We start from the raw sequence: 12,771 nt of genomic DNA on the forward strand, positions 1-12,771 counted from the left end.
TAGTACTTCTTATATATAATATCTACACATAATTCATATATATAGGTTTATTATTAGTATACGCCGCGAAACTCGTTCCATGTCATACGCATCGGATGTATAAAATACTATATATGCCTACAATATACCATACCGATACCACGCAGTATCGTGTGTGGTTTATTATTATCACTTATACAGTCGCCGTATCGTTCGAGTCGCAGGTATACTATGATTTATAGTTTATAGAATAATAGTATACCGTTTTGTTGTTTATTTATTCCTAATTTTACTCGTTATTATTATTACAGTCTATGGTCGATCTAGTGTGTGGCGTGTGACTGTGGACCTACTCGAATATCCGTTCGAACAAGATCTCTCGTTTGCATCGAAACAGTTCGCATTACTATAATATATTAAAATACATTATTACATTCACGCATTCGTTTTATTTTCGGTGCATATTTGATACGTCTATTTTTATATTATTCAATATTCGTGTTAGTAAAATGTGAGTAAAATATTTTCCAGTCGAAAATACATAACGTGTACATAACATATTATACTTTCTGTACCCATAGTATTTTATTTCGTTGCCGTGTTCCAAGGCCGTTTGCGCACCCTCCACCGAAATCACGCAATTTAATAGTTAATATGTATGGTATCCATACACAATATATATTTTGTAAATAAAATAAAATATACGCAATCATTTACTTATACTTCAAAAGAGCCGATCTCATATGAGCACTGCAGTCAGCTGTCTTATGATACAAATCGCTCAGTGCTTTTATGATATAATACATATATATATATTATGTATACATTGATACATTGGCGTTCAATTTTTTTTTTTTTTTAGCGTAAAAGTGGATTTTGGTGGTGTTTGGAAATAGTTTTTATTTCCGCTTACATTTTCCAATCTCTCGGCGATTGATCACCCCACGGGACAAACGCGCGGGGCCATTAACACCACGCGATAAACCACTCCACCGACAAACAGGTGCGATTTCCCAAACACCACATCGTGTGCCGATATATATATATATGTGTGTGTGTGTGTGTATAAATTCGTGTAGCGATTTCCCCGACGGTGGTGGCGGTAACGTTAAAAGCCCACCACCACGCATAAATTCAAAGCGTTTCCCGATATATATACACGCATATATATTATATACAACGTCGAAATTTATAGTGAAGGACGTGAGAACGCTTTCAGAATGTCTATATAATATATATATGTACATAGGTGTGTATAGTGTGTGTGTGTGTGTGTGAGAGGATATAAAGTAGGTATGTATGAGCAAAATCCGACGTCAGAGCTCTTGGGGGACACGCAGAGATGGGGTTGAAAAAGGGGTATGCGCACGTCGAAAAATAACGACTTGGATAAAGCTAAACCGTGTTTGGCGCGCGCGGCGGGTCTCTTTTATAGTGGCGCGCGGCGTTGGACATCCGACCGAGCTTTCATCGTATATACAATGTGATATATATACATATGTATATATTGTTATATTTTGCGTTTATATGAAAGTGCTGCAGGCGTTCGTTTAGCGGACTGAGACGACTATTTATCCGAGTACGACGACGTACGTTTGGTAAAAATCGGCAGGACTAGATGTGACTTAGATAAAATAAAAATAAAAAAACTCTTCCCGAATAAATTCCATATTTATGGGAACTGGCGGACATAATTTCCCACCGGATTTCCGGCCACCACCGCTCATAAACGACGCGATGTTTCTGTAAGATAAACCTTGTTTCGATATATTGTATTTTATTTTATTTTTATTTTTATTTTTTGTTCTTTTCGTGTTTTAACGCGACAACGATGCGTAACGTCGTCGGTTCCTATGAATTATAATGTCATATGTTGAATGTTGTTTTTCGTTGCCATAAAACAATCGTTTATACCTACTGAAGTGCCCGTCATAATTTCTAAAGAATTAGCTGTATAGCTATATATCGAGTGTATAATATTTGTATAGAAAAATACAATAGTCAGCACGGTTGAAAGTTATAGCAATAACGCTCAACTCTTTTGAATAAACGATGCGAATAACGTTATATTGTTTTGTTTTAATAATACTATTTAGAAAGAGTGATTTCCTGATCCAAGTATATTAGAATGAAGTTGCATATCTGTTACAATTTGTAGCGAATTACCTATTGGTAGCAATACCAATATATCACCAAAAATGACTTTACAATATTTTCGAATAAATCGTTTTTTTTAATGCCACTTTCTACTTAGAGTATTTATTAAAACTAAAGTAAAATATTTCTATTTAATCCTAAACTAAAATAAATTTTAGTAGTACTTCTAAATTAAATTAAATATATATATTATGAAATGCCTTAGATGTGTACATAAAGTTTTCATTATTGTAGAATATTTTCTTTTTTATTATTATATGTAGCGTTATACATGACATCAAACGAGGTGAACTCCGATTACTGATAATAAAATATATGACTATTTTTATATGTATTATGTATTGAATTTATGAATTATGATAAAATATTAAAAAGTAATTTTCAATAATTATACTCGCACTAAAAAGTTTTCCACCATGAACTGTCGTACAGATTAGGTAGTATGCATTTGTTATTCATCGCAGACATCAGTAAAGTATAATTTGCTTTATAACTTTCGGTTCACGAATAAAATTTAATATAACATTGTACAAATGTTACGCAACTCTTTTCATAGAAAAAAATTCTATTTTTTTTTATGGTTACAAAGAAAGTAGTACATATACGAGTATGTATTAAAGACTAAGAATATTTTACAAAAGTAGCTGACTACCAATAGTCGCATAGTAGCAGTTACCAGCTATATAGTTGCAATCTAAAAGTACGACTAGCCGCATATACTAAAATGTAGATATTTTAATGCATTTCGACCGAATCAATTGTTATATCCTCTTGTGTACAGTGTTTGGCTACGGTCAGTAGTCGACGAACAAAATTTCACATCATCACGCGCCGCAAGACTTATATCCTATAGAAATAAATGTTACATCATACAGTAACAATGTATACCTATCTACTTATTATGACTGTATATTATATCGTCGACGTCGATAAATTTCAATATATACATGCGCGCCGGGCTCGTCGCCGACGGGTCGTCATCCCCCTCCGCCATTATACATTATATACGCGTATATATACATCTAATAATAATATATACGCGCGCAGCTAAAACCGGGAAGCCGTGAAATTCCTCCGAGGGTGCTGCACATCGCGGCGCTATATATATTTAATATTAAAAGCGTATATCCCACAGGGTGGCTTCTTAACGCCCCGCCGTCGCCGCCGCCGACGCTGCCGCCGATCCCCGGGGAGCCGTATCTAACACTTAACCCCGGCGCACGATAGGAATAAGCTTCACCACGCCTGACCCAGCTGCTGCTGCTGCTGCTGCCAGACCAAATATTTGCACACACCCACACTCGCGCACACCCTCTCCGTGTCGCCGTCTATATACCGCGGTATATACACCCGCCCGTTAAACCGGTTATTAAAATCGTATTACTTCATTAAACACTGTGTATAATAATAATATAATATGTATACACACGCTGCTGTAGTGTCTTGTGCGTCTCCATCCGCGAATATACGCGTGAGTGTGAGTGATATATACGTATTACGCGCGAGCTTCCCTCCGATTAAATTCCAAACGCGATTATATTAATATGATATAGATAATATTTAATATAATACTATATAATACGGTCGGTCGATGGGAAAAAAAAATCGCGAAATATTATTATTGACTACGTGACTGAACGTACTTGTTCGTTTATGTATATATATATATATATACGCACGTATATATTATAATATAATGTATAATATATTAAATTGCGTACAATATTATTGTGTACACGCGTGAAAAGCTTTTGACGACAACCATAGGTCGCCGTCGTGTTGTTTCAATCAAATATTTATCCGATCTATTTATTTAGTGCTTATATCATGCATAATAATGTATTGTATTTGTATATGACGATTTCGACGTTCGAGTGACGTTTAAAAGGTGTAGAATTGCTTATTGAGTCCGGCACAGAAGATACAGAATTTATTACTTCCCAAACGTCGAAAATACTAAAATGTATTATACGGACCTATACCTACTTTAGCGTGTGATAATTGTAGAAACAATAATAGTCTAATTTTCTGGAAACAGTGGTATCTATATATATATATATATGTTAAATTGTATTTTAATATAATTGTATGCCGTTAACCAATAATTTATGCATAAGTAGCTGCATAGGTTTTACTTCCTTTATATGATACGGTTGGAGAAACAAAAAACAAAAAAAAAAAAAAAACGTTCAACTGGAATTTGTTAAACGCGATTGTTAATGTTATAAGGAAGACGGGAATAAAAAATCACGAGTAGGTTCCTGTATGGCTGAATGGCTGTATACACAACAAGACAATACACGAACACAACGGCGCAGCAGTATTATTAATCGATACGAGTGGCAAGTATTCGTATAATGTCGTTATTAGTCTGCGAGTTTGTCGATTTATATGTGTGGCGTGAAATCGTTTTCCGAGATCATTCACTTTACGACCGTGTATCAAGTTACGTCAAACTCAATAATACATCCGTGTGTGTATGTATGTATGCCTCAACTATTAAGCGCACGGTTATATCATATCGACGATCTATCTGTATAATAAAAAATAAAATGTTCAACTAATATTTTAACAGCTTTGCCGTGATATATTATTAATCGAGTGTACAGTACATATAATAATGTTAATGTATATATATATTATCGTCTTGACTTCGGCGATCTACGTGGCGCACAAAACCATAATATAATGTAAAAACCGGAGACTATAGGCCAGTGATTGATCATTATTTATTATATACGTATAGGATAAAGGTAAAAAACAATTAGATCGGGCATCTATCTATATAGATACGCACATAAATTGTTATCGATGTGTATCAATTAAAAAAATAAATGATCGTAAAACAAATAAACTTGTGAGCCACAGCCTATGCGCGTATAATATAATACATTAATAAATATAACTAATATATTATTAACGGACGAAGTAGGAGGCGAAACCTGTTCCGAATTCGTAAAAACGTTTTCTGCGGTTTAGCATATTATACAATTATATCGTTCTATTAAATAAAAAATTACAAACTAATTTTGATCTACGAATAACCAGTTTTTTTTTTTTTTTTTTTAATTTCAATTTTGAGTCCGTATAGCGTCGAGCGTCTACGCGACTGCGCTACGGCTGGTTTTTATTGTATTCTAGATTAATAATTCTCGTGATGGTAGACCGCGGCCGAAATAAAGTTTCGACTTTGCTCCGGTATATAATATTATATAACATGACGTAGGAACTCGGTACATTTAAAATAGATTGATCGCTGGATCTCCCGAAACGCCACCGCCGCTTGTCACATAGTCACATACCCGGCTCGTTCTGACATATAGACGACAATATAACAACGACAATAATAATAATAATAATAATAATAATAATAATAATGCAGCACGCAGCAACCTTATGACGTTGATGGGTCGGACCTCCTGGGCAAATTGTGTATACACAAACGGGGGGATTACCTCTCGACCAGTTTTTCATATACATTATTATAAGCCGCCTTATATACGGAATCGTCGATTTATAGACTCGACCTAACCTGATTGTCGTGTCCGCGTGTTTGAAAAAACTTGCGCGCACGTTTCGTATAGTCATAGCCGTTGTCGTCGTCGTCGTATTATAAATAAATATATTGTGCCGAGCAAAAAGAAAAATTGCTCGTACGTCTAACTTTTTTTCGTTCACTTTATTGATTTTTATTTTTTATTTTTGCAGAGCAACCCGTACGGACTGAAAGATTCTACGGGATCGTCGGACATGTGGTCCAGCGCCAGTCTGCAACCGTCCACCGGCTACTATCATTACGACTCCACACTGGCCGCTTACGGGTGAGCAGCGTTTATTTCCATATTTTATTATTTGCCCCTTTACGCACTTCGACTTGAATTCGTTTCAAACCGCCTCCCCGATGACATCGGCGTCGGCTGCTAATATTATATCGATGTCAAACGTATGCGAGTTGATCATGGTGGTATTCTGCATGGCGATTATAATGTGAGCGGGGCAATAGAAGGCAATGGCACTAAAATAATACTTTTATTATGCGTATAGAGTGTACGTATAGAGTAATAGTATAGTTACTAGTTACTATAGTTATGGTACTAATACTATACTATTACTACTACTAATACCGTACTACTACTACTACTACCCAAGACAAAATGGCCGGTCGGCGATAATATCGATTACCCGGCGCCACCGCCGTCACGCACCGGTTATACCGAGGCCATATATAGAGAGAAAACACGATCGCTGATGCCGCGGAATTCTCGACTAAACTCAAAGGGCATTGATTTATTATTATTATTTCTATTCCGTTTAACCGTTTTCGCGTTTTTATTGTTTGTACATTATTATATATAATATAATATGTATAACATTTTAATCGTCAGTGGCGGAGACTTTGCTATTACATAATAAAATCCGCAGTTATAAACATCAGCAGCAAATGTATATATATATATATATATATTCCGAACCGCGGGGTTGTGTTGTTTGCGCTTACCGATCATCTCTGATACTCTTCTCCCCCTCTCTGGTCATTATATATTGTTATCGTACATATATATATATATATATATATATATATAAGACAATAATAATCCCTAGAGCTTTTGTTGCTGTATACGTATATATTGTACACGCGTAGAGAGTTTTCAGCCAATGATTGTCGGCGCGAAGACTTAATGGACTTCTGCTCTCCCGTACAGGTCTCTTCTGCGCCCCTCGACGGATCTCTCACAGCATCACTGCAGTAGTCTATACGCTGTGCGTCTCACACTCTGTATTTTTCTCTCACAGCGCACGGCGCCGTGTCTCTGTCGGGCGAGATTATACAAATTAGGCGTTGTTATTATTCAAAACGTTATATTATATGATATAATACACTCGCGCGGATGACATGTTGTGACAACCCGGCGGGATACTCGTCGAGCCGGGTGCACAGTTCGAGAAAGAGGCGGGGGCGGGGAGGCACACGAAAAAAATTATTTATTTTTTTATTCGAAAAGACGGCGCAGAGGCAGGCAGAGACAGCGGAGAAACAATAATAATAAAAGCGCTCGCGCGTGTGTGCGCACAGACGAATATCATATATGCGCCCGTCGTGGTCGTATAGTGGTTGTCGTCGTCGACCAGCATAAATTACGCGTCTTACCCGTACACACACGCGTATAGATGTCCCGGTGCGGGGTCAAGCGCGTATAGATGCATAAATCTAACCGGTAGAGATCATAAATCTTCTGTGTTGCGCGCGCGCGCGATCCACGTCCACTCGACCGCAGAACGGCGCGTCCTCTCCGTCCATACAATACAATATTGTCTCTCGACTTCCATTTCCCACATAATAATATACGCGCGCGCCATATTTTGCATCGTCTGTCTGACCGGACGTCCGTTTCCGTGTGTTACGCAGGTACAGCGCGGGATACGACTTGGCGGCCAGGCGGAAGAACGCCACCCGGGAGTCGACGGCCACGCTCAAGTCGTGGCTGAACGAGCACAAGAAGAACCCGTACCCGACCAAAGGCGAGAAGATCATGCTGGCCATCATCACCAAGATGACACTCACGCAGGTGAGCACGTGGTTCGCCAACGCCCGGAGACGGCTGAAGAAGGAGAACAAGATGACGTGGGAGCCCAAGAACAAGACGGACGACGATGACGACGACGACGCCGGGTCGTCCGAGTGCGAGGACAAGGACAAGGACGACATGCTGATGGGCGACGAGAAACACTGCAACAAGGACGTCAGAAAAGGTAAGTCCCGCCGATATTTATGCGCTCCACCTATTTTACATCTTATACGTGTTTATAATATTCGTCCTGCAGTGTCTGCGCTTAAACTCCCGAATATATTATTGTCGAGTTAGTGTTTTCTTATTATTTATTTATGTGTGCGCGAAAAAAAACTCTGCAAAACGACGTACTGCATTTACGTAATTGGCGAACGTCCCCTCGCGGCGCGACGCGTATACGCAATCGGACGGGGATGACACTTGTGGAATATTACACTTGTGTGAGTGCAGACGACCCTTTGCGTAAACGCGTTTATTCGTCGAAAATTATCTAAGAGCTTTTATACGGTCGCGCACCCTAAACGGTTAATGCGTGAGTGAGTGAGAGAGAGAGAGAAAGAGAGAGAGCGTGGAGAACGTGAGGAAGAGAGACCCAGTGCGGCGGTCGAGCGTATTACCATTTCGGAGCTATTAACGAAAAGTATTTTTATTTTATTTTTTCCATATATAACGACAATCCCATAATAATATACGTATATAATGCGGGCGTTTGCGAGGGGACCACATGGTAATATAACAATTATATGTATATATACTGTAATAATATTCCATATATAAAATTATTGTGTTGTGTGCTCCGTTAAAAACCGTGGCGACGGGGTCGTCTCTCGCGGGAACTCCGGAGGAGAGCCATTTACTCGCCGTCCCCGGGCGGATGAATCATTGTCGCCTTCGGGACGTGCCCATTTGTATACAGCCCTCTCGCGCCGCTGTCCGCCGTATATATATATATGTACGCGCACAGCGTGTATATAATATAATAATAATAATAATAATATGTATATCGTATTTTATTCATGGACGTACAATATACGAGTATTGTGCGCGCACACACTCGAAACGGTAGGGCTTTCGCCTTTATCTCGGCCATCTCCCGGTCACGACCGTCGCGGCGGCGCAATCCGTTTCACACCCGGAGGAGACCGCGTGTTGAAAAAATAAATACGCCTCGCACACAAGCACACGCGATCGCGTAAGGTAATTTATTCCGGGTTTCTTCTCGTGTACCCGCAGTGTGTAGTTATTATGTATATATATATATATTTATTTATTTATAAAGATGTCATGAGTCGTATATCGTATACGAGTATGTACACAATATAATAACGTACGCGGTCGCGCCGTGTGAATCGGACGCGCGCGACCGTATTAAAATACGGTAGATATTATGCGCGCCGCCGCCGCGGCTGCATGCAGCAACTATTCCGGCAGAGCGGATGCTGCTGCTGCTGCCGCTGCCGGCCGGTGTCGATTCGTGAGCGCGTATGTGTGTATTATTGTCACATATATAGGTACGTGTGCAGTGTACGAAATTTGCATATCCGCGCAATTACACGCCGCTCACACGCCGAACACACACACACACACACGCACACGCAATATAAATATAATAATAATATGTGTGTGTGTGTGTTGTGTGTTTATATACGCTTCTCTAAACGTGTGTCTGCCGAGATAATAGAGTACGCAGCAATAGTATAAACAATACACGCGAATCGTGAAAATTCCTATTATATATATATATATTATTATTATTTCGACCGCGATAGTACAATATTACAATATACATGTGTGTGTGAGTTGTCTCCGATTGTGCGAGTCAACGGTGTTTTTTATCCGGGAGATTTTCTTTTACGCACGCACATAGCATATAATACGAAGCGTAGTGTAGGTACGCGTCGTGTTATATATTTAGGACGGGGTGACTATATTATGTGTTTTGCATATTATATTATTATGACAACGGTGTACGCGTGTGTTCCGACTAGAATTATTGTGACCGTTGACTTACGCCTATATGCATATTATACGGTATGACTGCGATATTCGCGTAGGATTTTCCCGCAGTGATGATCTCGTTGATTTCACGCTCTGCGGTTGGTGTGTGTGTGTGTGTGTCTGACCGTACAGGGCCTATAGAGAAGAGGCGTCGATCACGACGCAACGTGAGTTAAACTTTCGTGAAACCGTTTCGCTAATATCTCAATATGTATTACACACATACAGTAATCACTAAAAACAAATTAATTAAACGAGTTGAAATAGATCCTAACCTAATTATCGTAATTTATTGTTTTGAGCGACCGTAAAATGTGCATCATCACATCATCTCAGAGCCAATATTCCTGATCGGGGAGTTATTACATCAACGTCATGACCGTAGGAAATCGAACGTTTAAGTTTTGCTTTAAATCCTGCGACCGTACTTCCGACACTAAAATCGAGTCGTTTCCTGCGACTCGGCCGCGTGGTGATATCGAGTTGCCGGTCAAAACGCCGAACGGGTGCCGGCTTTCTCTCCCAACGAAATGATCGCAATAAAATAATTTTATTTTTTTTTTTGTGCGAAATATCAGATGGTCACGGCGATCACATGATGGGCGGCCAAGGCGTCATGTCTGACGGCGACGACGACCGCAAACCGATGCTCCAGCACCTGTACCACCCCGATCAGATGCACCACATGAAGGTGCACCACCACCACGTCATGCAGGACGATCACCACCAGGACTGCGGTATACCGTTGCCGCCCACCAAGCCGAAAATATGGTCGCTGGCCGACACCGCCGCGTCCAAGACCCCGCCGCCCGGCCATCAGTGGCCGAATGTCATCAGTCCGAGCCTGGCGTCACCCGGTTTCACCATGCCCAACAGCTCGTCGCTATCACCATCCGGTTCGTCGTACTCCAGGTAAGCGAAGCGTGACGACTTACTAGGACGTATGAACGGAAATCTAACTCAAAATAACTCAAAAAAAAAAAAAAGAAGAAAATTGGACATTTTTCTTTTGTACCTCGGAAACACCACTTAAAAACTGCATTTACAGTTCGATTTCATTAAATTCGAAAATATATGCAAGCAGAATTCATTCCCCTCGAAGTCCGAGTTCTCGTGATTCGACCGCGCGTATACTTACATACGACGTATATTTAATAACGCTCAAGGGCATCATATTATCAGTGTCTCGGTTGTGAATTTAACGGGCCCATCTCGTCACCCACGACGATGGCTTTCTATAAATCTATTTTCTGTGACACTGCGTGAGACGTATTACATATTATGTCTTGTGCGGTGGTTTCATTATATTTTATACTTAAGTCGGATAAACAATAATTATACAACGAATAGCGGTAAACGTGATGTGATTCACGATTCCGTAACCGCGTGCATAGAGTATATTATATGCTGTTATTACGATGTATATACCGAAATTGATATATATTTTTTTACGACTTTGACCGTTTTACTCGTATTTCTGTGCACAGGTACGGCGCCAACGGGTTTTACGGCAGTGGTTACAATGGCGGCAACAGTAATTCGTCGTCGTCGTCGGCCCAGCAAATGGCCGGATATCCGGACGTGCAGACCGACACGCCACCGCAGACCCCGCCCAACATGAAGTTACCGCTGTCCGCCTCTTCCGGTCAACAGCAGCAACAACAACAACAGCAGTTCGGCGGCCATCAGGGCGCTTACAACGGGTACCATCACCAGCAGCAGCACCAGCAGCAACAGCAGCACAACAGCTATCACCACCGGCAACACGTGCCGCCGCTCCAGCAACAGCAACAGCAGCACGACGTGGTAAGGTCGGTCCAAGAGGTGCAGCAGCAACAGCAGCAATATCATCAACAGCACGTAGCGCTCAACCAACACAACAACAACAATAACAACACGAACACTAACAACAACAATCATCAGATGGCGGTCGCGGCCAACGACGCAAGCACGGCTTTCAAACCGTTTTACAAGACGTGAGTGTCCGCAACACATACCTAATAATAATAATAATAATAATAATACTATAAAAACATCGGCTCGTCGTCGACGGTCGGTGTCCGACGAACGAGAGAACGTTACACCCACTGCGCGGTGTTAGTCAGCGTCGAGTAAGACCGATGTTGTGTTGTTAACTTTATTAATACGCGGTCCAAATGATTTATGGTATTTTCCGTCGGTGGTTTTTTACGGTGTTTTAACGGTTTTTTTTAGCGAGTTACGTGTGTGTGTGTGTGAAATAATAAAACACAAAAATGCTCACGACTCGCTTAGAAATGTATTTTAAATACCATAAATATGCCGACGGGAGTTGACTGACATCACAAAATCGGTTTTGCTGAACGCAAATCTGCCGTGTGTCGTAAAGACGGACACCGCACGTGTAGGCGTGTACTTCGTCGGTATACATTATAAAACAATAATAATCCGTTGTGTCACAATTCGCTGGATGTGACGTATCCAATTGAGTAAAAAGTCAATATTATAATATTATACGTTCGTAAACGTTTTACAGGCCTTCGCAACAACCGCATCAACAGCCGCCGCACCATCAGCAACAACACCAACAACAGCAGCACAGACAGATGAACGGTTTCGTGTCGCCCGTGTAATTTACGCCGCCGATTTTCGTTTTCGGGTACGTTGACAGCGCAGTGTATTTCTGCGGCGGAAAGCGAAAAAAAAATTATGCGAATAACGATAATATTATCGTTGATGTACGTCGATAAAAACGTTTGGCGACGAATGTGCGGGCGCATTAGTGCGCGTTCACGACGGTCATAATGATATATAATAATATGTATATATTAAAAATCCGTTATTTAACTGTAGACTATCAATTTTTTTATGTGGCGATTTCGAGACAAAAAATCGGTTTTATTTGGTTCGGGATAATTTCAATAGCATCTCGGTGTTTTCACCGTATTTCGTGATGGTTATATTTATGAATCGCTTGATGACTTCCCTTCATAACACTTTAAATAAACCTACGTTTATAATTATCGATAAAATAATAATAATCCTTTTGGTCGAAATTCGATGTATAATTTATGGATTAATGTGTTTG

The 12,771-nt window shown here is 40.2% G+C and overlaps 1 protein-coding gene across 1 annotated transcript in view; it reads left to right on the plus strand.

The window, feature by feature from the left end:
* The window catches only part of LOC113552848 (homeobox protein caupolican), a 63,407-nt gene that overhangs the window by 47,329 nt on the left and 3,307 nt on the right, over nucleotides 1-12,771 (plus strand). The window contains exons 3-7 of the mRNA XM_026955829.1: nucleotides 5,845-5,957; nucleotides 7,544-7,887; nucleotides 10,283-10,616; nucleotides 11,192-11,680; nucleotides 12,220-12,342. Of these exons, the coding sequence (XP_026811630.1) occupies nucleotides 5,845-5,957; nucleotides 7,544-7,887; nucleotides 10,283-10,616; nucleotides 11,192-11,680; nucleotides 12,220-12,316 (1,377 nt within the window). The 3' untranslated portion in view covers nucleotides 12,317-12,342. The remainder of the gene's footprint in view (nucleotides 1-5,844; nucleotides 5,958-7,543; nucleotides 7,888-10,282; nucleotides 10,617-11,191; nucleotides 11,681-12,219; nucleotides 12,343-12,771) is intronic.

The sequence above is a fragment of the Rhopalosiphum maidis genome, chromosome 2 (genome assembly GCF_003676215.2).
Source record: "Rhopalosiphum maidis isolate BTI-1 chromosome 2, ASM367621v3, whole genome shotgun sequence".
NCBI classification, from domain to species: Eukaryota; Metazoa; Arthropoda; class Insecta; order Hemiptera; family Aphididae; genus Rhopalosiphum; species Rhopalosiphum maidis.